At 48.6% G+C, this 23,693-nt stretch overlaps 1 protein-coding gene across 2 annotated transcripts in view; it reads right to left on the reverse strand.

Moving 5' to 3' along the window:
• VIRMA (vir like m6A methyltransferase associated) overlaps positions 1 to 8,693 on the reverse strand; it is a 36,427-nt gene extending 27,734 nt beyond the window's left edge. For both annotated transcript variants that reach the window (XM_040432055.1, XM_040432054.1), the window contains exons 1-7: positions 8,598 to 8,693; positions 4,378 to 4,493; positions 2,891 to 2,977; positions 2,290 to 2,338; positions 1,532 to 1,706; positions 677 to 802; positions 67 to 342 (exon numbers count right to left, since the gene is read on the reverse strand). In XM_040432055.1, the coding sequence (XP_040287989.1) occupies positions 67 to 342; positions 677 to 802; positions 1,532 to 1,706; positions 2,290 to 2,338; positions 2,891 to 2,977; positions 4,378 to 4,493; positions 8,598 to 8,660 (892 nt within the window). In that variant the 5' untranslated portion in view covers positions 8,661 to 8,693. The remainder of the gene's footprint in view (positions 1 to 66; positions 343 to 676; positions 803 to 1,531; positions 1,707 to 2,289; positions 2,339 to 2,890; positions 2,978 to 4,377; positions 4,494 to 8,597) is intronic.
• Between the last annotated feature and the right edge of the window lie 15,000 nt (positions 8,694 to 23,693).

The raw sequence follows: 23,693 nt of genomic DNA on the forward strand, positions 1-23,693 counted from the left end.
CCTCAATTCTTCTATGGCTGCTTCAGGAGAACAGTGAAGATGACAACTCATAAAAACCAAAATCACCTTCAATTTCTTCCTCGTCACCCTCTTCGTCTTCATCCTCATCTGCAATGCTGTCCCCTGTTTGTACATCGTCCTCATCATCGTCGTCCTCCTCATCGGCATTGAGGTCATCATCCTCTTCATCCTCCTCATCATCTTCATCACCATCATCCTGAGGATCATCGTCCCCATCCTCTTCATCTGTGTAAGTGCCATCAGGGTGAACAGACACTCTATCTGGAGATATCGGCTCAAAGTAACCTTCCCGTTGTTCTCGATCATCCTCCTTTTCTCCGCCTAGTGTAAAAAGAACAATAAAATATGTGTTCAATTAAAAATCCAAGCTTTCCATTCCTAAAGATCTGCATTATTTTCTGTGAAATCAGGAACACTCACAGCAAAACAGAGAAGCACTTTCTTTCTTATTTGGAGACTAAGAAATCGTTCTATACCTTAGTTGACCCATGCCTTCTGAGTAAGGACGCAATTACTTATATAAAGCAGTTAAAGTAATAGCAGCCATTCTCTAGTATAAAATTGATTGAGAGCCTTATTCATGCAGGAGAGGGCGAAGATCAAAGATAACAAAGATAAAGCTAAAGATGCGAGCGACGAAATCTATAAGGTCTACCTGCAGCTGGCATTGGCTCATCATCATCGTCATCATCTGGAGGTGGAGGACCAGGTGGAGTTCTAGGCCCCCTTGGCTGCGGTCTTGGTGGACTACCATTATACTGGTCTTCTTTGTCTTCTTCAACTAAGAAGGGAGAAAGACAAATGATACTAACTAGCCCAATAAGTAGCCACCAGCAGGCAATGAAGCACAAAAGGCAATTAATTATCAACAGGCCAATGCCAAATCTGTAGAACTCCATCCAAGATGCAAAATGTATGCAGCAAATATAGAGGCAGGTGGGCTTATTAAAGGGATTTTCCAATACTTAAATACTGATCCTTAGCATAGGTCACCAATATAAATTTGGTGGGGGGGGGCGACTCCCGGCACCCCTGCCAATCAGCTAAGGGAGCTGCAGTACACCGAGGCCAACAAAGTACGCGGTGTAATTGCCAGGAAATGTAGTACAAACTCGATTCCATCCACTCTAGGGCTCACGCACACAACCATTGCTGCTTTGCGGTCCACAAGGCACGGATACTGGCCTGTGTGCTCCGCCTTTTGCAGAACAGCCAGACCATAATAGAACAGTCCTATCTTTGTACGTAATGCGGACAATAATAGAACATGTTCTTTTTCTGGTAGGGACATGCGGATATACGGACATAGAATGAACGCGGAGTCATTCCTGCTTTTTTGCAGCCCCACTGAAGTGAATGGTTCCACAAACAGGCCGCAAAAAAATTGACACGGACAAAAATGAAGTGTGCATGAGCCCTTAACGGGACTGAGCTTGCAGTATGTTTCCCAGCCACTACACAATGAATGAAGTTTTGGATTTGGCAATTTAATAGAAATACTCAAGCTTACCATGCTTGGGATTCCTTTTCAGCCCAATCGGTTGGTGCTGAGGAGGTGGTGGCGGCGGCGGTGGGGGTGGCGGAGAGTCTCGTTCATGGTTGAGAATAACTCTGTCCACTGATCCGTACACGGCAATAGTCAGGCAATTGTACCAACCCTTGAGCACAAGCCCATCTGTATTAACCTGAAACATTTCAAAAATTGGATTTTTGTTCTTGCTCCATTCAACAGCTTGTGTCCCTTTTTGTCAGTACTTTTCCTCCCACCAAAATAACGGATTTCTGACAGAAGTGACAAACTGATGCTCAAAATAATGGCTCCGTTTTTTTTTCTCTTGTCTTCTGATGGATCAGAGAAACGAAAAGCTAAACAGTGATGTGAACTTGGCCTAAACTAAAAGTGATTAGCTCAGCATCTGCAGGAGGGGTATATGGAAAGAGCTAACTCTGTAGCTGCTTGCATCACCCAACTTCTATAACCCTCAATAGAGAAAGTTGCGCACAAGCTTGATCCACTCTCCATTGATTTCAGTGGTAAGAAAAAGGTCACTGATGGCGGTTTTCATGACATTGGAGGTCATGTGACCTGCATTCTAATAGGTGAGGGTCCCAGATTTGAGACCACCACCTTTCATGTATTTGTGTGCAAGGTGGGACTATCCATTTAACGTGCTTCTTGTAACAAGCTGAGTTGTCAGATTTGTGTGTGCATTTGTTCCCCTTTATTTTTTTTTTAAGTGTCCCATAATGATTTATATTATTCGTTACCTTTCCATTTGGCCGGAAGATGATTGAATTATTCTCATCATATTCCAAGCTGATGAAAAAAAAAAAAGCATGATCAAAAACATCAACCACATCCAACTGAAACATGTCAACATTGTCATCGACTTACCAGATACAGCTCACATGATTACATGACAGGAACGTCCTTGTAGAGCAAAGATCAGCAACCTTCGGCACTCCAGCTGTGCTGAAACTACGACTCCCAGCATGCACGCTTGCTTAGCTGTTTTCAGATCTCCCATAAAAGTGAATGGGGCATGCTGGGAGTTGTAGTTTCACCACATCCGGAGTGCCGAAGGTTACCGATTTCTGTTGTACAGTTTACAGCTGCTCCTGAGGGAGCAGGGTGCCGGTAGTCAGTGACATCCACACTCCCCACAGGGACGGCAGAGACTGTTTACCACTGCAGTATATGTGATTCCCAACGAGCACCACGTATACAGATCAAGAAGTGGCCAGGCCGCTTGCTCCTCCCTTCCCAGCGATCACAGGACTGCTGGGTAACGGCAGGAGCTCCACGTCGGCTCTGCAGTGAGAACATACGACAATATTTCAAGTCTAAGCAGAAGTCGTTTGTACAAACCTCCCCAGTCTGTCAAAAACAGTGGCGCTCGGCTTATTGACATTGTTGAAGAACAGGTCCAGATGAAATGTGTGCGGTGAGGTCTCCCTGCAGGAAGGAATAGACTCATGTTAACCCCGATGCCCGGGAACAGAACATAAGCTTATGGGTCCATTCACACGTCCGTAGTGTATTGCGGATCCGCAATATACCCGGCCGGCCCCCCCTTATAGAACTGCAATTGCGGACAAGAATAGGACATGTTCTATTTTTCTGCGGAGCCCCGGACAGTAAGTTCGGGGCCGCGCTCCGGAAATGCAGATGCGGAGAGCACATAGTGTGCTCTCCGCATCCATTCCTTCCCCATTGAGAATTAATGGGTCCGCACCCGTTCCCGATATTGCGGAATGGATGCGGACCCATTTGCTGACGTGTGAATGGACCCTATTACTGAGAGGGCAGATCAAATGGCTGCTAATGTGGTCTCCAACTGTAAGTCTCACTTCTTGCTGTCAGTAAATGCAAATATTCTGAACACTCAGTACAAATCAAATACATCTCAAATTTGAGAATCTCCTGTCCGGAGCGGGGCTTGGCTCTCTTTCACGCAGCAGATTACCCGCACGGCATCCGCTCGCGTGAAAGAGCCCTAAGGCTACCTGCACACATCGCGGAATACGTGTGGTTTTTCCACGCAGATTCTCGTGCAGAAAAATCCCAGTGTATTACAGGACCAGCAAAGTGTATGAGATTGGACAAATCTCATGTACAGTATGCTTCCTTCTTACGTGCAGAAATTGACCTGCACGTGGATTTATAATCCCAGAGCGCGCCAATTACGTTTGCCATATTTGGTGTGGATTTCACCCATTTCAATGGAAAGAAGAGATCTGCAGCAAAACCACATCAAATCCGCACCAAAAATCACAAGTAACATGCGGTTTGGGAGCGGAAATGCACAGACATCTGCGCGGATCTTCTGCATGTTTACCCACGCCTGTATGCAGGTAGCCTAAGCACACGTTCACCAGCGGCAGATCTCAGCGACTATCACAATCATCTGAATAAGGTCGCCAAATTTCATGTGCACGCTGCAGAAACAACCCTATTCAGATGTGCTGCAGAAACAAGTCTGCGGTGTGTGAACCTATACCAGCAGCACAGACATCTACCACTGTAGGTAAACTGTACCAGCCTAGACTCTAGTCTGTTCGGCTTACAGAAGATAAAGCTTTAAGTAACCTTGACAACATTTCCATTCATTAACAGCAAGAAGAGATCTTGAAATAAAATGAAACAACTTCTATTAAAAAGTCTGGATGAGGCTAGGTTCTGACATGTATTATGGCATCTGTATTTGACAGAAGCCACGGGGCTCTGCTGGATCCACAGTACAATGGATATCAATGGTGCCAGATGGACCCCGATGACATAAGGAGGTCTTTGGGCCGTGGTGTCCAGAATCTCTCTACACACAGCGATGTAACGATCAAACACGTAGCGCTCACCCGTACGCCCTGCTGTCCGGCAGGTTGTTGTGCGCTCTGACCCCAGGTGGGATAACTCGGACTTCATTGATGTACACGACACATGGGAATCGGACCACGTCTACGTTACTCCCTTGCTGTAAATACAACATAATAAACGCAGAATTAGATTAGGGTTTATAGGAATATTGGACGTATTTTCACCAAGAAGCAGCCTCATCGAGGGAAGGCGCTGACAATTACATAATTCGTGCTTTGCTGAAAACAGGGACCCTTCGTTCTCGCGGCGATCTGCTCCAGCTAATAGGGGTCCTGATAGAGGTACCCCCTCCAACACAATCTATATGTCCCCCCCCCTTCCCTGTCGATCAGCTGTTTGAAGAAAAGGCTGTGCTCGTGCCAGCTCCACCTTTCCTACCCTGTTGACATCGCAGCGGTGAGCGGAGCAATTACAAGAAGCAGTCCCATTCACTTCTATGGGACGGCTCCTTTCCAATCAAGTGTATAGGAACGAGCCGTTCCATAGAGGTGAATGGGACGGCTTCTTGTAATGACACCGCTCACCGCTGCGATGTCGACGGCGAGCAGGTAAGCAATGAAGGGAAGGCAGCTCTCTCTAAACAGCTGATCGGTGAGGTGCCCAGTGTCAAACCCCGCCAATCTGATATTGATGACCTATCCTGAGGACAGGTCATCAATATTAAAATCCCAGAAAACCCCTTTAAGTGAACAGGGCTAAACTGCAATACCAAAAACAGCCTCTATACAATGTATGGCGCTGTGCTTGGTAAGCCTACGAACGTGTGAATGGACACTAATCCTTGAGGATAGATCATCAACATCAGATCGGTGGGGGTACGACACCTAGGACAGTTTTGGGAAGCCGCAGACTACACTGTCCATGGCCACTGCATCATACGCAGTTCCGTACAAGGTGTAGTGGCCGCGCAGCATTATGCACCACAGGAAACTGCAGTGTACGAGGCCTTCTGCTTCCACCTGCATCCTCTGTGTTGTTTCCAGCACTGGCGGCTACTGAAAACAGCTGATAGCGGGAGCGTCGAGTGTCGGACCCCCACTGCATCCTGAGGACAGGTCATCAATAGCTGGAGCCCAGACAACCCCTTTAAAGCTTCCATGGTCACATGACCGACATAATAGCAGCGTGTTGATCAAAGAGTTCGGCAAAACTGTAATATACTTTATGTTTCAGTTCTTCCCCGGTAACATCTCTGCGCGACATCAGTGTACAGGTAGAGGGGTCACAGTCGTGTACAGGTAGAGGGGTCACAGGCGTGTGCTGCTCCCAGGTCACAGGCGTGTGCTGCTCCCAGGTCACAGGCGTGTGCTGCTCACAGAGGGGCCCGGCTTACCAGTGTGAATGCACGATAAAGGGGCGACAGATGTCCAGGCTGCGTCAGTGATGGTTGTCATTTTGAGAAGACACAGATTTAGGCCTCAGGCACACACCCGTTGCCCAGCCGTGCCCGTATTGCAGCCCGCAAAATACAAGCACCCCACAGAAGCACTGCAGAGTGCTTCCGTGGGGTTTCTCTCCGTGCCTCCGCAACGCAAAAAAATAGAACAGGTTCTATTTTTTTTGCGGTGCGGACGGATCGCGGACCCATTCAAGTTAGGGCTCTTTCACACTTGCGTTGTTTTGTTCCGGCATAGAGTTCCGTCGTCGGGGCTCTATGCCGGAAGAATCCTGATCAGTTTTATCCTAATGCATTCTGAATGGAGAGAAATCCGTTCAGGATGCATCAGGATGTCTTCAGTTCCGGACTGGAACGTTTTTTGGCCAGAGAAAATACTGCAGCATGCTGCGCTTTTTGCTCCGGCCAAAAATCCTGAACACTTGCCGCAAGGCCGGATCCGGAATTAATGCCCATTGAAAGGCATTAATCCGGATCGGGCCTTAAGCTAAACGACGTTTCGGCGCATTGCCGGAGCCGACATTTCGCTTTTTCTGAATGGTTACCATTGCTGCAAGGACGGTAAAGTCCTGTTTGCCATGGTAAAGTGTAGTGGGGAGCAGTATACTTACCATCCGTGCGGCTCCCCGGGCGCTCCAGAGTGACGTCAGGGCGCCCCAAGCGCATGGATCACGTGATCACATGGATCACGTCATCCATGCGCATGGGGCGCTCTGACGTCATTCTGGAGCGCCCCGGGAGCCGCACGGACTGTAAGTATACCGCTCCCCGCTCCTACTATGGCAACCAGGACTTTAATAGCGTCCTGGCTGCCATAGTAACACTGAACGCATTTTGAAGACGGATCCGTCTTCAAATGCTTTCAGTTCACTTGCGTTGTTACGGATCCGGCGGGCACTTCCGGCAAATGGAGTACACGCCGGATCCGGACAACGCAAGTGTGAAAGAGGCCTTAAATGGGTCTGGATCAGTCTGCGGAATCCGCACGGAAGTTGCCCGTACACTGAAAAATTGCGGTCCCCAATGCACGGAACATCCACGTTACGGCCGTGTGCCTGAGGCGTTAAGAAAACATTTTGTGGAGGTTGCAGTGCAGCGTTATGACACCTTACTGCTGAGTGTGAACGCTCCCTTAAAGAGGTTCTCCGGGAATTAAGAAAATGAAAATACTTAAATATAACAAATATACTCCCAAATACCTTTTATTATTTATAATGGCTCATGTGGTCTAAGGAGCAATCAGGAGAAACAAAATGGCTGCCGTCCTATCAGTACACACAGCACCTGTCCGAATCACACAGGAGGACAAGGTACTTCACAACACTGAGGTAAAGCGCTGCCTCATCCTCCTCTCTGCTCTGCTTGTCAGGAATCATGATCCTGAATACAGGTGATAAGATCTTCAGCGGAATCTCTAGGAATTAAGTTCATGAGGAGACATGAAGTACAGAGAGGACGGACTATGGGGCTGTGGTAATGGAGACTGCATACAAGTGCTGCTGCTCATTATCCACACCCTCCCCTCTGTACTTCATGTCTCCTCATGAACTCCATTCCTACAGAGATTCAGCTGAAGATCTTCTCGTCTGTATTCAAGATCATAATCCCTGACAAGTAGAGCAGAGAGGAGGCTGAGGCAGCTCTTTAGCTCAGTGTTGCGAAGTAACTTGTCCTGCTGTGTGATTAGGACAGGTTCTGTGTGCACTAATAGGACGGCGGCCATTTTATTTCTCCTAATGATTGCTCCCTCCTTCACTTTCTGGGCTCTGTTCTCTATATAGGTGCGGGTCCCAGCGGTGTGACCCGCACCTATAAGACAATGGGGGCATAACCTAGCGATATGCCCCCATTGTCTATGATGAGACAACCCCTTTAATACAAGGCACTTACTGATGTATCGTTATTGTCCATATTGCTTCCTTGGCTGTATGGATTCATTTTTCCATCACATTATACACTGATCGTTTCCATGGTTATGACCACCCTGCAATCCAGCAGCGGTGGCCGTGTTTGCACACTATGGGAAAAAGTTCTGGCCTATTTGGTGGCAGGGACCGCGGGAGCACACATTTTCTTATAATGTGCAAGCACGACCACCGCTGCAGGGTGGTCTGTAACCATGGAAACGAGCAGTGTATAATGTGATGGAAAAGTGAATCCAGACAGAAAAGGAAGCAATATGTACAATCACAATACATTAGTAAGTGCTTTGTATTAACTGTGTCTACATGATAAATGCCATTTACTGAAGTGACACTGTAAGGTGTCAAATTGTAGGACCATATGAGGGAGTGCTGACTTTTGGCCTCCCTAACCCTTTCATTTCCAGCGGTGTCTGGCAGCGCCCTACTTCCCTCTGCGCACACATGCATGCTCGGCTCTATGAGGAAGTCCAGAGGAATAGCCCTGTGTCAAACAAGCCTATGATCTGTCACACTGTAACAAGCTGCACAGCTGTGGGAGCCAGATATGCTTATGACTGGATGGATCTGGATGTTTCCACTCACTGACAGCAAGCAATATCCGACGAGTGTGAATACACCTTCAAGACGATTTCAAACTGCCAACCGCTGGTGAACCACAAGTGTCAGCATGCCCTACAGTGCATAATGATCCCAGGTCATAAACACAAAGCGGCCGGGCCCGCAGGCAACCGCCCCCCTGAGCTGGGACTTAGGCCTCAGGCCGACTCCGAATGGACTGTCCCCCCTGCACAGCAACCACTACGACCCTCCCACGGGAGCCGCACACACGGACATCAGGGATACAAGGCAACGACGCGACGAACATGGCGGCTTCTCTCACCTCCGTGCTCTGGTGCTTGAAAGTATCCAAAAACAAGAGCTCCATTGCGGACTCACCCGCCATGTTTGGTGTGGGCGGGGAAGTGAGGAGGCGGGACTTCCGTTCTCTGACAAGCGCGTCCGAGTAAGCGACAAGGTATCAGCCAATGACGATCTAGAGCGGCCAGTAGCTCCGCCTCTCATGGAACTGTCGCCAGTACAGCTGGTCGCCATGAAACCGGTTGGTTACCTGAGGAAAGGCTATAGATTGGCAATGGACGAATGTTGCCTATATTTTGTGTTAATAGGGGAATATAATCACTCATAACAATAAACACGGTTATTAATACTGAAGGGATTGCACAGTCAGTCAAAATTACTTTTAAACTGGTTCACAATATTGTACAAAATATAAGGCATGCTCACCTCCGTGACACGCCAACGTGCTAGCTCCCCGGGTTACAGTACCGCATTGCTCTTGGCCACCATATTGGACAATTTTGTAAAGTTGGCATGCGGGAGACTTACGAATGCGACATGCAAAGGACGGCACTGAAATCAACCCTTTTTTAAGCCACCGCACGTTACGTGACGCTGCATTCCCCCTCCAAGCAGATTTGGGTGTCGGGGTGACACAGCTTTCCTGCTAGTGCAGCGTCCCACTACGTGTGTGGGCACTGCTCAAAAGCACTTTTTTTTTATATATATTATTACAAGCATTTGGTTGTTATGTGTAACTTCGCATTTGTGTGACTGCAAAATCCCTGTTAACAGGCCTATTAGGTGCAATTTATGCATCCCGCCACTAGATGGGGATAAAGTGCAGGTCCTATATATACTCAGGTCAGGCCTAGTGAGGCAGATCAGATTAACTAGGATGTAGTCAGCAGAGAGCAGATCTGAGATCAACTTAGTGGGAAAGATAGAGTGAAGACTTCGCAACACAGATTAGTGAGTGGAGCCAACTTCGCTAGGAGGTGATACTCAGATGTTTCGGCGCAGAAGAGCGTTTTCCTTCTGTGGCCGGACTATAGACTTGCATCCCCGACCAGTAGGAGAAGAGTTTGCCTCCCTGGAAAATAAACAAGCATTCCTAGGAATCGTCGGTGATAAGAGCCATTATTTAGGGCCACAGACACCTTTGCATGGTGGAGGACTTATAGCTTCAGGCAGCCACACCAACCTTGTGAGGGACAGTTGAGTTTTCACATACTTAGCTTGTAGGGAAAGTCAAGGAATAGGATCCAAGGCATCTAAAGTAACCAGGTACACCTAACCCACTGCTCCAAAACCAACCAAGCACCTGACAAGCCCTAAACAGTGGATTTGCAGTATTGTCTCTGTATCATCTAAAGACTGCATAAGTGTACTACTGCAACTGAAAAACCACTAAAGTAAAAGTTGTGAGTTGCATCTTACCACTGTCTACCTCATTATTCCTACCTATGGTTGTAACACCATTAACTGTACTGGCGTCACGACAAAATACATCAAAGGACTCAGCCGCAACAAGTACCCTAAGCACCCCTAACATCAAGGGTACCTCAAACTCCATCTTGGCTGAAGCTTCCCTACCACAGAGCGTGCCCCGGAGGATTTTGTGCTGTCCACCTCAACACTGTGCTGCCAGCCCACGGAGGCTTTCTGCCAACCGTGAGTAAGCTGATGAACTGTGTGTTATACCATTTGACCCCTCATCGGTCCACCGTGAACCTCACGTGTACCCCCTGCGACTGGCTGGCTGCACTAGGGTTGCCAAAAAGAATACCGCTGGGTAAAAAGGAGATGCGCTTGGGGGCATGGCTGTTATTTGACACCAATGGTTTAATCATATTTTGATTTTCTCGTGCATGGCATGGGGGGACACAGCACCATGGGTATATGCCCAGCTGACACTAGGAGGCTGACACTAGAAACAAAAAAAGTGTTGGCTCCACCCAGGTGGGCTATACCCCTCTGCCAGAGCCGAGAGAGATCAGTCTAGTTCTAGTGTCCGTAGGAGGCAGACATGACCTGCTATCTTTTTTCGCAGGTCATCCTGCTAATTTTATTTTTTATTTTATTTTTTCTCTGCAGGTTTCGGCCTGCTGCAGGGGTGGCTCCATCGTGTTCCACTTTAGTTGCCCCCCTGCGGGCGCGTACTCGGGTACCTGGCAGCCACCCAGTCCCCGTGGATCTGCTTCCGCAGTGGAATTCCGGTGGACCCACGGCTCTCGTGTTGAGTCCGCCGAGGGGGTGGTCATTGCTGCGCCTGAAGACGTTGGAAGGTGAGTAGGGATCCGGATCCATTCCGGGGATCCTGTAGTCCCCTTCCCCCTCTCTCCTTCCCTCCCTCTCCTGAGCCCCTTAGAGTAGCTGATTGAGCAAGGGGGCACTGCCTGTGGCACTTCTCATCTCCAGGGGGTCATTTTTGGGCTGGACTCCTGCAAGGGGGCACATGTTTTTCCTGGGCCTGGCCCTTTAAGACGGCCGTTATCGCGGTGATCGGAAACCTTCCCGCACTGACTGGGATCATTTTCTGCACCTACCTGGCCTATTCCGGGCCCCCCCACCCCCGCATCGGCGCTGTGTCCACGCTCCAGCTGCTGCTTCCGGACGTCACAGCGATCGCGGGCGTCCGTTTCCGGCCGCACGTTACCAATCGAGGACCCGGCTTTTCCGGCCGACTAGGCCGCAGGTCACGTGGGGCGGAGCTCCGTCTCCGCCTCCTCTGTGCTTCCCGGGCTTTTCTCCTTTCACCCTCCTCTCTGTGGGTGGAACCCTGGGAGGCGCTTGTTTCTCACCCAACCCTGTATCAGCGCGGGCTGCTGGGGGGGCGTTCCTTTTCTGCCGGCTCCTTCCTTCCTGCAGTCTCTGCTGTTCGCCATCTTGCGATCGGTTCTCTGTCTGGACACAGCACCATTGGGTCTGGTAGGCAGCCTTGGCTGACTTTTTTTTCTTTGCAGGCTCCACCCTCCACCCTCCTGTCTTCCTCTGGTCGGGACCCCACTCCCCCTGCCACCATTTCCACTCATTATGCCTGTTCCATGTGTAATAGGAAGTTCCCATGCGGCCAGTCTACCTCTCTCTGCGCGCAGTGCCTCAACCCCAGGCCCGCCCAGTCCGCCCCTGCGGCCCCCTCCTTGTCGGTTCTTCCGGAATGGGCTGCTACCCTGTCCCAAGTCATAGGTAACCTTGCCAGCCTCTCCCAATCCCTGGCGCAGTCCTTGGACCGTCTGCCTGCTCAGATTGCAGCCGCCTCTGGCAGGGACTCCCCCGCTGGGGAAGTCCGTTCTCGCTCTGGCACGCGGTCCCGCAAGCGACCTCGTACGGTCTCGGCTGGGTCCCGCTCTTCCTCAGCTTCCTCGGATCATTCCCCGGATAAGTCTGAGACAGGCGAGATTTCTTCTTCAGCCGCTTCTGCCGCTCCTGGGGACTCCTCTGATTCTGAATCAGAGTGGTGCTCGGCGATGTCTGCGGCCATACAGGATCTCATCAAAGCCGCCCGGGACGCGCTCCATGTGCAGGACGTTCCTTATTCCTCCTCCCAGGAGTCGGTGTCCTTCCGCCGTTCTAGACGGTTCACTGTGTGGTTTTCCCGAATCACGAGGATCTTGACGCCTTCACCTTACCAAGGCCTCTGATGTCCCTTATCCTTTTTCTGAGGAATCCGTCAATCTCTGGACGGTTCCTCCTCAGGTAGACCCTCAGGTTGCTCGCCTGGCTAAAGCTACTACCCTTCCCCTGGCTGACGCGGCTTCCTTGTCGGATCCCGCTGACAAACGGGTCGACTCTTTGGCCAAGTCTGTTTTCGTGGCAGCGGGTGCCGTCATCCGTCCTGCGTTTGCCGCCTCCTGGGTGGCTAAGGCCTGCGCTATCTGGCAAAACAGCTTGTCCGAGCCTTACCTCCAGACTCGGCCCAGGGGGAACTGGCAGTGCTTGCCTCTCAAATTTACCAGGCGTCCAAGTTCCTCTATGGAATCGGCCGGCCTTTCGGCCGCTAACTCTGTGGCCATCCGCCGCACCATCTGGCTTCGTTCTTGGGCGGCGGATTCCGCCTCCAAGAAGGCTCTAATTTCCCTTCCCTTTCTCGGTGGGAATCTTTGGGAAGCATTTGGAGGAGCTCATCTCTGAGGCCACTGGCGGAAAGAGTTCTCTTCTTCCCCAGAACCAGCCTCGCCGCCGTCGCTTCCCTGGGTCGTCCTCTCGGGCGCAGTCCTTTCGTTCCTTTCGGGCCCCTCCCGCCCGGTCAGACAAGAAGTCCACCAGGCCTTCCTTTAAGGCCAAGCCCTCCTGGCATGCCAAGCCCAAACCTGCTCGCCCCCAGTCCACTAAGCCTCCTTCCGCATGACTCGGCCTCAGTCAAGGTGGGAGGGCGCCTGCTCGCCTTTCAGAATGTCTGGAAAGCAAGTGTGGAAGACGCTTGGGTTCTGGAGGTGGTTTCCTCCGGATACAAGATCGAATTTTCCGGTCTTCCGCCGGGACGGTTCTTCCTGACGTCGCCCCCCCAGGTCTCCCGCCAGGGCAGAAGAATTTTTTCAGGCCATTCGTTCCCTTCGCTCTCTAGGGGTCATTGTTCCGGTTCCGGAGTCAGAACGCTTTCGGGGTTTCTACTCGAATCTGTTTACGGTTCCCAAGAAGGATGGTTCGCTCCGTCCAATACTGGACCTGAAGGCGCTCAATCTCTTCGTCCGGGTCTGTCATTTTCGCATGGAATCCCTCCGGTCGGTGATCGCCTCCTTGGAGGCGGACGAGTTCCTGTCGTCCATCGAGATTCAGAACGCTTATCTGCACGTCCCCATTGCCCTCTCCCATCAAAAGTTCCTTCGCTTCGCGGTGGGTTCTCTTCATTTTCAATTTGTAGCCCTTCCCTTCGGCCTGGCTTCCGCTCCGAGGGTCTTCACCAAGGTGCTAGCGCCTCTCGTGGCCCTTCTCCGTGCCAGGGGGGTCGCCTTGGTGCCTTACCTGGACGACCTTCTGATTCGGGCCCCGTCATTGGAGGACAACCTGTCCAGCCTGCGCATCACCCTCTCGGCTCTTGCCCAGTTCGGGTGGCTCATCAACCACTCCAAGTCCTCTCTTGTCCCATGCCGGAGGATGCTCTTTCTGGGCATGTTCTTCGACACTCGCCTCGGGCGGGTGTTCCTTCCCCAGAGAAAATTGCCTCTCTTCAGGCGGGGGTGACTCGTCTCCGCGGCCTGTCCTCTCTGACCATCAGGATGTGTATGCGCATCCTAGGGAGGATGGTGGCCTCATTCGAAGCCATTCCCTATTCCCAATTTCACTCCCGGGACCTTCAGTTGTTCATCCTATCCAGGTGGGACAAGTCCCCGGCAGGCCTCGATCGCCAGACTCGTCTCCCTCCCCAGCTTCGCCAGGATCTCTCCTGGTGGCTGAATCCTCGGACGGTGTCCCTGGGTCGGTCCTTCCCCCCCCCCCACAGTTGGCAGGTTATCTGTCACGGATGGTGTACAGGAAACAAGATAATACAATACAAACAATGACTCACTGGACCCACAACTAAGGAACAAAAGGGAGACCCCTGCAATCGACCTGCCGCTCTCCCTTATTGCTCAGCCTATGCGACCACCCCAAAGGTGGATGGGCGCATATCCACGTACCTCGGCTATCTTAGACCTGAAGGCCCTACAATAGTGAGGGGACACGACCACCGGCTCCCTACACAGACACGGAGGGAGTCAGGGTCACCTGGATCCAGAAAACAGAAAATCATAAATACATAAACAGAACTTATCTTGCAGACGACTGTGGACAGGGAACTGGGAGCTGGGAGCTGGAAACTGGGAGCTGGGACAGCATGCACACACACTCCAGGAAGTTGTATCAGCCGCACACTACTGCCTTATGGGTAGGAATTTAAAGGGAAGTAATCAGTCCGACTGCATGACAGCTGAGATAGACTAACGAGGTGAGGAACAGAAACCAAAACAAAGAAACTCAAGGAGGAGGATCTGGACGGCTCCTGTCAGAGCTTCTCAGCTGTCTGGTTGTGACAGTACCCCTCCCTCTAGGAGTGGACTCCGGACACTCAGGGCCCACCTTCTCAGGATGGGACCTATGGAAAGCCCTGATGAGACGAGAGGCCTTAATGTCCGTCACTGGGACCCACATCCTCTCCTCAGGACCATAACCCTCCCAATGAACGAGGTACTGGAGGGAACCGCGGACAAGACGAGAATCCACAATCCTAGAGACCTGAAATTCAAGATTTCCATCAACAATAATCGGAGGAGGAGGCAAAGGCGAGGGTACAATAGGTTGAACATAAGGTTTCAATAAGGACTTATGGAAAACATTATGGATCTTCCAAGTCTGAGGAAGATCAAGACGGTAGGCAACAGGATTGATGACAGACAGGATCTTGTAAGGCCCAATAAACCTAGGACCCAACTTCCAGGAGGGAACCTTCAATTTGATATTCTTGGTAGACAGCCACACCAAATCACCAACATTCAGGTCCGGACCAGGCACACGTCTCCTATCCGCCACACGCTTATATCTCTCACTCATGTTCTTTAGATTATCCTGAATCTTTTGCCAAATAGATGACAAAGACGAGGAGAATCTGTCCTCATCAGGCAAACCAGAAGAGCCCTCTCCAGAGAAAGTCCCAAACTGCGGATGAAACCCATATGCACCAAAAAATGGTGACTTATCAGAGGACTCCTGACGACGGTTATTTAAAGCAAACTCAGCAAGGGACAAAAAAGAACACCAATCCTCCTGATTCTCCGCCACAAAACAGCGCAGATATGTCTCCAGATTCTGATTGACACGCTCTGTCTGGCCATTCGACTGCGGATGGAAAGCAGAAGAGAATGACAAGCGAACCCCCAAGCGAGAACAGAAGGCCTTCCAGAATCTGGAAACAAACTGCGTGCCCCTATCAGAGACTATGTCTGAAGGAATCCCATGCAATTTGACAATGTGGTCAACAAATGCCTGCGCCAGCGTCTTAGCATTGGGCAAACCAGGAAAAGGGATAAAATGCACCATTTTGCTAAAACGGTCCACCACCACCAGAATCACAGACTTCCCCGAGGAACGAGGCAAGTCCGTTATGAAGTCCATGGACAGATGTGTCCAAGGACGGGAAGGAATGGGCAAAGGAAGGAGAGGACCTGATGGCCGTGAATGAGGGACCTTGGCACGAGCGCAAGTCTCGCAAGCTGCCACAAAACCCTCAACCGACTTACGAAGCGCAGGCCACCAGAATCTCCGGGCAATGAGATCCAGTGTGGCTCTTGTCCCCGGGTGCCCAGCAAGGACCGTATCGTGGTGTTCTTTAAAAATCTTGTGTCTCAAAGAGAGGCACAAACAACCTCCCAGGAGGACAAAGATCAGGAGCTTCTGACTGAGCTGCCTGCACCTCTGCCTCCAATTCAGGAAAAAGAGCAGAGACCACCACACCTTCAGCCAAAATGGGACCCGGGTCTTCAAAATTCCCACCTCCCGGGAAACAACGTGATAGGGCATCTGCCTTCACATTCTTAACCCCAGGGCGGAACGTAACAACAAAATTAAACCTTGAAAAGAACAAAGACCATCTGGCCTGTCTCGGGTTCAGACGCTTGGCTGACTCCAAGTAGGCCAGATTTTTATGGTCAGTAAACACGGTAATAGGGTGTCTGGCTCCCTCTAGCCAATGGCGCCATTCCTCAAAAGCCAACTTGATGGCCAACAATTCCCTATCTCCCACATCATAATTTCTCTCTGCGGAGGAGAGCTTCTTTGAGAAAAAGGCACATGGTTGCCATTTGGCAGGAGAGGAACCCTGAGACAAGACCGCACCCACCCCTACCTCAGAAGCATCAACCTCAACTATGAAGGGTAACGAAACATCAGGTTGTACTAGGATGGGAGCGGAAGCAAAACTCTCCTTGATATTAGAAAAGGCCTTACGCGCCTCCACCGACCAGGAAGAAAAATCTACCCCCTTTCTGGTCATATCAGTGAGTGGTTTAACAACAGAGGAATAATTCAAAATAAATTTCCTGTAATAATTAGCAAAGCCCAAAAAACGCATCAGCGCCTTCTGATTCTCAGGAAGTTCCCACTCAAGCACAGCGCGAACCTTCTCGGGGTCCATGCGAAAACCAGAAGCGGAGACAAGAAACCCCAGAAATTGGATCTCTGGAACCGCAAACACACATTTTTCCAGTTTCGCGTATAATTTATTCTCCCGCAGGATGAGTAAGACCTGACATAAGTGTTCCTTATGAGTCTTGAAATCAGGAGAAAAAATCAAAATGTCATCCAAATACACTAATACAAATTTTCCCATTAAATGATAAAAAATGCTGTTGACGAAATGCTGAAAAACGGCTGGGGCATTCATCAAACCAAAAGGCATAACTAAATTCTCAAAATGGCCCTCAGGGGTATTGAAAGCCGTCTTCCATTCGTCTCCTTCTCTGACCCTAACCAGGTTGTATGCCCCTCTTAGGTCTAATTTGGAAAAGACTTTCGCCCCAACAACCTGGTTAAACAAGTCCGGGATCAGAGGAAGCGGATAAGGATCACGAATAGTGATACTGTTCAGCTCCCTGAAATCCAGACAAGGTCTTAAAGAACCATCTTTTTTCTTAACAAAGAAAAAACCAGCGGCAACAGGTGACTTCGAGGGTCGTATGTGTCCTTTTCTCAGACTCTCAGAGATATAAGCACGCATAGCGACCCTCTCAGGTTGGGAAAGATTGTATAAACGAGATTTAGGCAGCTTGGCGCCTGGGATGAGATCAATAGGGCAATCATACTCCCTGTGCGGAGGTAAACCCTGAACTCCACTCTCAGAGAAGACATCCAAAAATTCAGAGAGGAAAGGTGGTACAGTTTTAGTAGAAACCTCAGAAATAGATGTTATGAGGCAATTCTCTCTGCAAAAGTTACTCCAACCATTTATTTGCCTCGCTTGCCAATCAATGGTGGGGTTATGTTTAGTGAGCCAGGGTAGCCCCAACACTAGAGGAGTAGGCAAACCGCTAAGGACGAAACATGACACATCCTCAACATGAGCATCATTCACAATTAAACGGATATTGTGAACTATGCCCTTTAATGATTTCTGAGAAGGTGGAGCTGAATCAATAGCAAAAACAGGAATATCTCTTCCCAAAGTGCATACCTGGAAACCATGAGTTATTGCAAATTGATTATCAATGAGGTTGACAGCTGCTCCACTATCCACAAAAATCTCACAAAAAATGCTCTTGCTCTCTAGCGCCACCCTAGCAGGCAGGACAAAACGGGAACTACAAGCAAAAGGAAAACCTTCAATTTCCGCCTCAACCCTGCCAATAGTAACAGACGGAACATTCTTAAAAGATTTCTTCCTTTTTGTCTCTTTATTACTCCCAGAAAACTGCCTGAATCTCCTAGAGGGACAAACATTTGCCAGATGATTTATACCTCCACAACAAAAGCAAACCCTCCCCTGCGGGCTGAATCTTCTATTGTCAGAGGCAATCAACCCCAGCTGCATGGGCTCCTGCTCAGAAGGGGCTGACAGCGACTGAGACCCCTGTGCACAGAATGAGACCGCTGCACTGTCCCGGGACTGAGTATGACAGGAAGGAGAGATCTCTCCTCTCTCTCTAAGACGCCTGTCAATACGAACAGCCTGAGACATAGCAGAATTCAAGGAGGTAGGTCTTTCATGAAAGGCAAATGCATCTCTCAATCCCTCTGAAAGACCATAGCAAAATTGACTTCGGAGTGCAGCATCATTCCAACCCGTATCTGCTGCCCATCTCCGAAATTCTGAGCAGTAAATCTCTGCGGATTGTTTACCCTGGCATAACAGACGTAGTTTAGACTCAGCCAGAGCAATACGATCCGGATCATCATATATCTGACCCAGGGCTAAAAAGAATTCATCCACTGAACGGAGGGGCCGTGCCCCCTCCGGCAGCGAAAAGGCCCAGGACTGAGCGTTACCCCTGAGCAGCGATATAATGATACCCACTCTTCGTTCTTCATCACCAGAAGAATGGGGAAGAAGACGAAAATGGAGTTTGCAAGCCTCTCTAAAACGTACAAAATTCTCACTACCCCCGGAAAACGTATCCGGGAGCGAAATCTTAGGCTCAGCACAAACTCCATGAACGCAAGCTGAACCGGTCACTTGAAACTGAGAAAAAGTCTTACGGAGATCAGCTACCTCCAAAGCAAGACCCTGAAAGCGTTCAGCCAAAAGTGTAACCGGATCCATGCTTGAGACGGTTTTGGCGGCTGATAATGTCACGGATGGTGTACAGGAAACAAGATAATACAATACAAACAATGACTCACTGGACCCACAACTAAGGAACAAAAGGGAGACCCCTGCAATCGACCTGCCGCTCTCCCTTATTGCTCAGCCTATGCGACCACCCCAAAGGTGGATGGGCGCATATCCACGTACCTCGGCTATCTTAGACCTGAAGGCCCTACAATAGTGAGGGGACACGACCACCGGCTCCCTACACAGACACGGAGGGAGTCAGGGTCACCTGGATCCAGAAAACAGAAAATCATAAATACATAAACAGAACTTATCTTGCAGACGACTGTGGACAGGGAACTGGGAGCTGGGAGCTGGAAACTGGGAGCTGGGACAGCATGCACACACACTCCAGGAAGTTGTATCAGCCGCACACTACTGCCTTATGGGTAGGAATTTAAAGGGAAGTAATCAGTCCGACTGCATGACAGCTGAGATAGACTAACGAGGTGAGGAACAGAAACCAAAACAAAGAAACTCAAGGAGGAGGATCTGGACGGCTCCTGTCAGAGCTTCTCAGCTGTCTGGTTGTGACATTATCACGACGGACGCCAGCCTCTGGGGTTGGGGGGGTGGTCTTTGAGTCCCTCACTGTCCAGGGTCTTTGGTCTGCTCAGGAGTCCTCCCTGCAGATCAATGTTCTCGAACTCAGGGCAATTCCACCGCCGTGGCCTATCTGAACCACCAAGGGGGCACCAGGAGTGTGATGGCCCTACAGGAAGCCTCCCATATCCTGCGGTGGGCGGAGAAGCACGTTCCCGTCCTCTCCGCCGTACACATTCCCGGGGTCGACAATTGGGCGTCAGACTTCCTCAGTCGTCAGCTCGTCGACCCGGGCGAATGGTCTCTCCACCCAGAAGTGTTCCCCCAACTTTGTCACCGTTGGGGAACTCCGGACGTGGATCTCTTCGCGTCGCGCCTCAACCACAGGCTCCCGTGCTATGTCGCGCAGTCCAGGGACCCTCAGGCTCTCGCGGTCGACGCCCTAGTTCTGCTTTGGTCTCAGTTCGACCTTCTGTACCTGTTTCCCCCCCATTCCTCTCCTGCCCCGAGTACTCAAGCGTCTCAAGGCAGCCCGTGTAACGGCGATCCTGGTGGCTCCGGATTGGCCCCGCAGAGCGTAGTACGCGGATCTGGTGTTTCTGCTCGCCGATGTTCCGTGGCGATTTCCTCTGCGCCACGATCTCCTTTCTCAGGGCCCTCTGTTCCACCCGAATTTACCTCAGCCTCGTTTGGCGGCGTGGCTGAGACCGCGATCCTGAAGTCCCGTGGCCTCTCGGATTCGGAGGATATTAAATAAGCCAGCACCTCATCTGCAGACAGCTGTTTCAGGGTGATTGGAGGGATAGTACCCCCCCTGACCCTGACAGGCCTCTCACCCAGTCAAGCCAGTACTCTCTGCTCTGCACTGATGAGGGGCAATCACCCCAAAACAGCTGTCTGCAGATGAGGTGCTGGCTTATTTAATATCCAAGTCATGTCTCAAGGCTTAGTTAAAGAGCTGAACATTGACTTATAGGATAGCTGCCTTACATCTGGTGGCATTAGAGGCAGAGCTTGTTAAGAGCTCATTTGCATCCCTTTCCTCCCAGAATTCCAGAGGAGCATGTATGCCCTATAAGTCTCCGCACGCTGATTAAGGCGCTCTCTCCCTAAGGAGAGAGAGTACTCCCCATTTCCGTATATCCGCATTGCCGTTTCACAAAAAAAGATAAAACGTCCTATATTTGTCCGTTTTATTGACAAAGATAGGCATTGTTCCAATGGATCTGCAAAAGAAAAAAAACGGATGCAATATGGATGTCACACGAACGTCAACTGTACTTTTTGAGGATCTGTGTTTTGCCAACCGCAAAATACCCTAAGGTCGTGTGCATGAGCCCATGACACACTTTTCTGCAGCTGATATTGTGAGATGAGGAAACAGCTCTTCTTGTCTGAACACTGTGTGATTAAATTTAATGTTCTGGACTGACATTCTTTGTTTGGCCACAAGATGCCGCTGTTTCCTAACATAGCTACAGACTGCACATATATCTCCATATTCATGAGAAAGGTGGGGGTTTTAAACAGAGTCTGGGGAGAGGAAAAAGACAGAGCAGGCATCTTAGAAGGAGGTAAACTGTATGAGTAGAGAATCTGACGGCATCCAGGTGTGAGAGCTGTTGTGCATTTTCATACGTATACAATATTATCTAATGACATTATAATCAAAATGAATGCTCATCTCATTGCCTTTAAGAATAAGATCAGCCTAAACCGAAGTTTTGTTATGTGGCTGAAAAAGCCAAGATGAGTTCATGGCAAGTTCAGTTTATATATAATAATAATAATAATTGTGAACATAAACGGACATTGTATTTAAAAGTTAGTGCTAAAGATATGAGACCATCTGTAAGAAGTAAGTCAACTCCCTAAGACATATCTGTCTGGAGGGAACATGGTTACTTGATAAGGACTCATGTCTGTATCACACACCTGCTGTATGAGGTTCAATTTATATATTCATAATTATATATATCTCTGCATGGTATATTTAGTTTACAACATATGTTAATCAATAATTCATATAATGTGTTATCTATGTGTAACAACATATCGATTTATATATATGTTATACCATGTATTTACCATTTAGAAGGTACAGAAACAACTCAGTAAGTTTAAGTTAATTGGATTTCAAAACAATAGTTATTCATGGGAGTACATAAATGAAATGTACAAGTTCAGATGCCAAGCATCAAAGCCGCTCGACCTATATTTCAAAAAGATAGGAGAAGACAGTCAACTCCAACAAGTCCAGGATATAGGTAATTAAAAGTGTAAGGAAAAGACCTTCCTCAATGATTTATGGTAAGGAAAGGTCAACAAAGTTCATGTGAACATATTATTAGATATTTAATTTTAATGCTTAAAAGTTGTGATGTTCACCTACAGTACCGCAGTGCCATCTGGAGGCAGATGGACAACATTATATTATTTCATTATTTGTCCTATACCATATTAGGAGTTTGATATGACATCATGATGTTATTAGCATGCGAATACACCCACCTTACCTGATTGGGAATCCCTAACCTAAAGGGGATGATTCTTAGATAAGGGGGGGAATAATTACTCGTGTGCGGAGTAGCATAGGAGAGCTGGCTATCAAGAGAAAAGAGAGCTAGCTAGTAGAGGAGAAGTTGAGGTCTATCAAGATGGAAGCCATAATGAGATGCGCTATGATGGACCACCCAGCTTTCCTAGGAGCAGAAGTGAGATTCCTGCTAGGACTTGGTAAGAGACAGAGAAAATGATATTTCATTTTATTAAGACTAATTTGATAGTGTGGGTGAAATTATACCATCTAGATTGGCGAATAAATAAATGATTAAATTAATTGATCATCTCCATATTGAGATGTAGTATTAGGATATTGTGAGGCTTCATTCTACCTGCAGAAGAATCTAGACTCATAATCTAGCAAAGCATTAAATGATTGCTTTTATATATATATATATATATATATTGATAGAACATTCTTCGCCAAGCTAAGTGATGGATTCCCACGGGAAAGACGTCAAATCCTTTCCATTTAAGATCCTAGATCCCTGTTATTTGTCTTAATAGTCTTACCAAAGTTATATATGTGAAAATAGTCCAGGATGGGGCGGAAGGATACAGTTGTCTCTTCTAAGTTATATCCTTGGATGGAAGTGCCCATCTTGAAGTCATGTGATGTGTAGTTGGTTAGGGGGGGGGGGGGGGCAGAATGTATTTAGCATTCTATAATGATGTCTAGGATTAGACATGCCCGTCTTGATATCATGAGGTTTTCTCTGAACAGAAGTAATGTATATAACTTATGTTCCTACTTTGATATCCTAACCTAATAATAGCTTGGTTATAATGCGACAAGTTATTTCCACTCACATGTATTGTTAAGCTTGTAATGCTTTATATTAACGCTATATATATTCATTTGCATGTATCATTGTGTTTATTTACTTATATGTTTATAATCTTGTAACCAATAAATCTGCATATTTTTATAACACCTGTGTATTCTTATATAATGTAGAACTACATTTTATCATTAACGTCATCTCACGTCAAAAAAAAGAGCTTATTTATCTGAGGAAATAGTCGGACTCAGATGTGAATTGTATCAATTAGGTTGTCTACAATTCACCAGGTCATGATTTTAAGAATTTATGACAAATTTTATAAATTTTATTTTTTTATGGTTAATTATTTTTATGACCATAATTAATAATTCTTAATTGAATTATTACCCCCCGACAGAGCCTCCCTCAGATACCAGAGCTGCAGCTAAGTGAAGCTGATCGTGTCCAAGACCCTGATCCTGTTCAGAGGAAGGAAGATTACCGCCAGGAACGCTGATGAGAGCTGAGGAGCAAAGCTACATACACTGCGATACCGCATGCTTCTTAGGCATTTGTTCTGTTCAGAGTCAACAGCGGATGCAAAGCAGACCTGGGTCGGTAAGATCGTGCACGCACCTCATCAAAATGTTGGCGCCTAGAGACTGAGACCAGGCCTGTAATAAGTTAGTTAGGGTTTCTTTCTGTTTGTGTCAGGCCACAAGTGTTACTACTGTTCATTTCCATGACTTCATAATTTAAAGTGACATTTCACATTGGAGAGTTAATAAAATTCTCACAAACTCAAGCCAGGCTGGAGTTTTCTTGCTCTGGAGGAATACTCAAGCACATGGTACAGGACCAGTTATGGGAGGGGGAATACTGTAGAACTTGTTAAGATTGTAAGCTGTTGTGCTGCACCGCAGGCTAGCCCCTACCACATACCCATACAGTGGTTCTTGTTTTTTAGGGTAATAACAGGTAAGCAGCA

The sequence above is a fragment of the Bufo bufo genome, chromosome 5, assembly GCF_905171765.1.
Source record: "Bufo bufo chromosome 5, aBufBuf1.1, whole genome shotgun sequence".
NCBI lineage: Eukaryota > Metazoa > Chordata > Amphibia > Anura > Bufonidae > Bufo > Bufo bufo.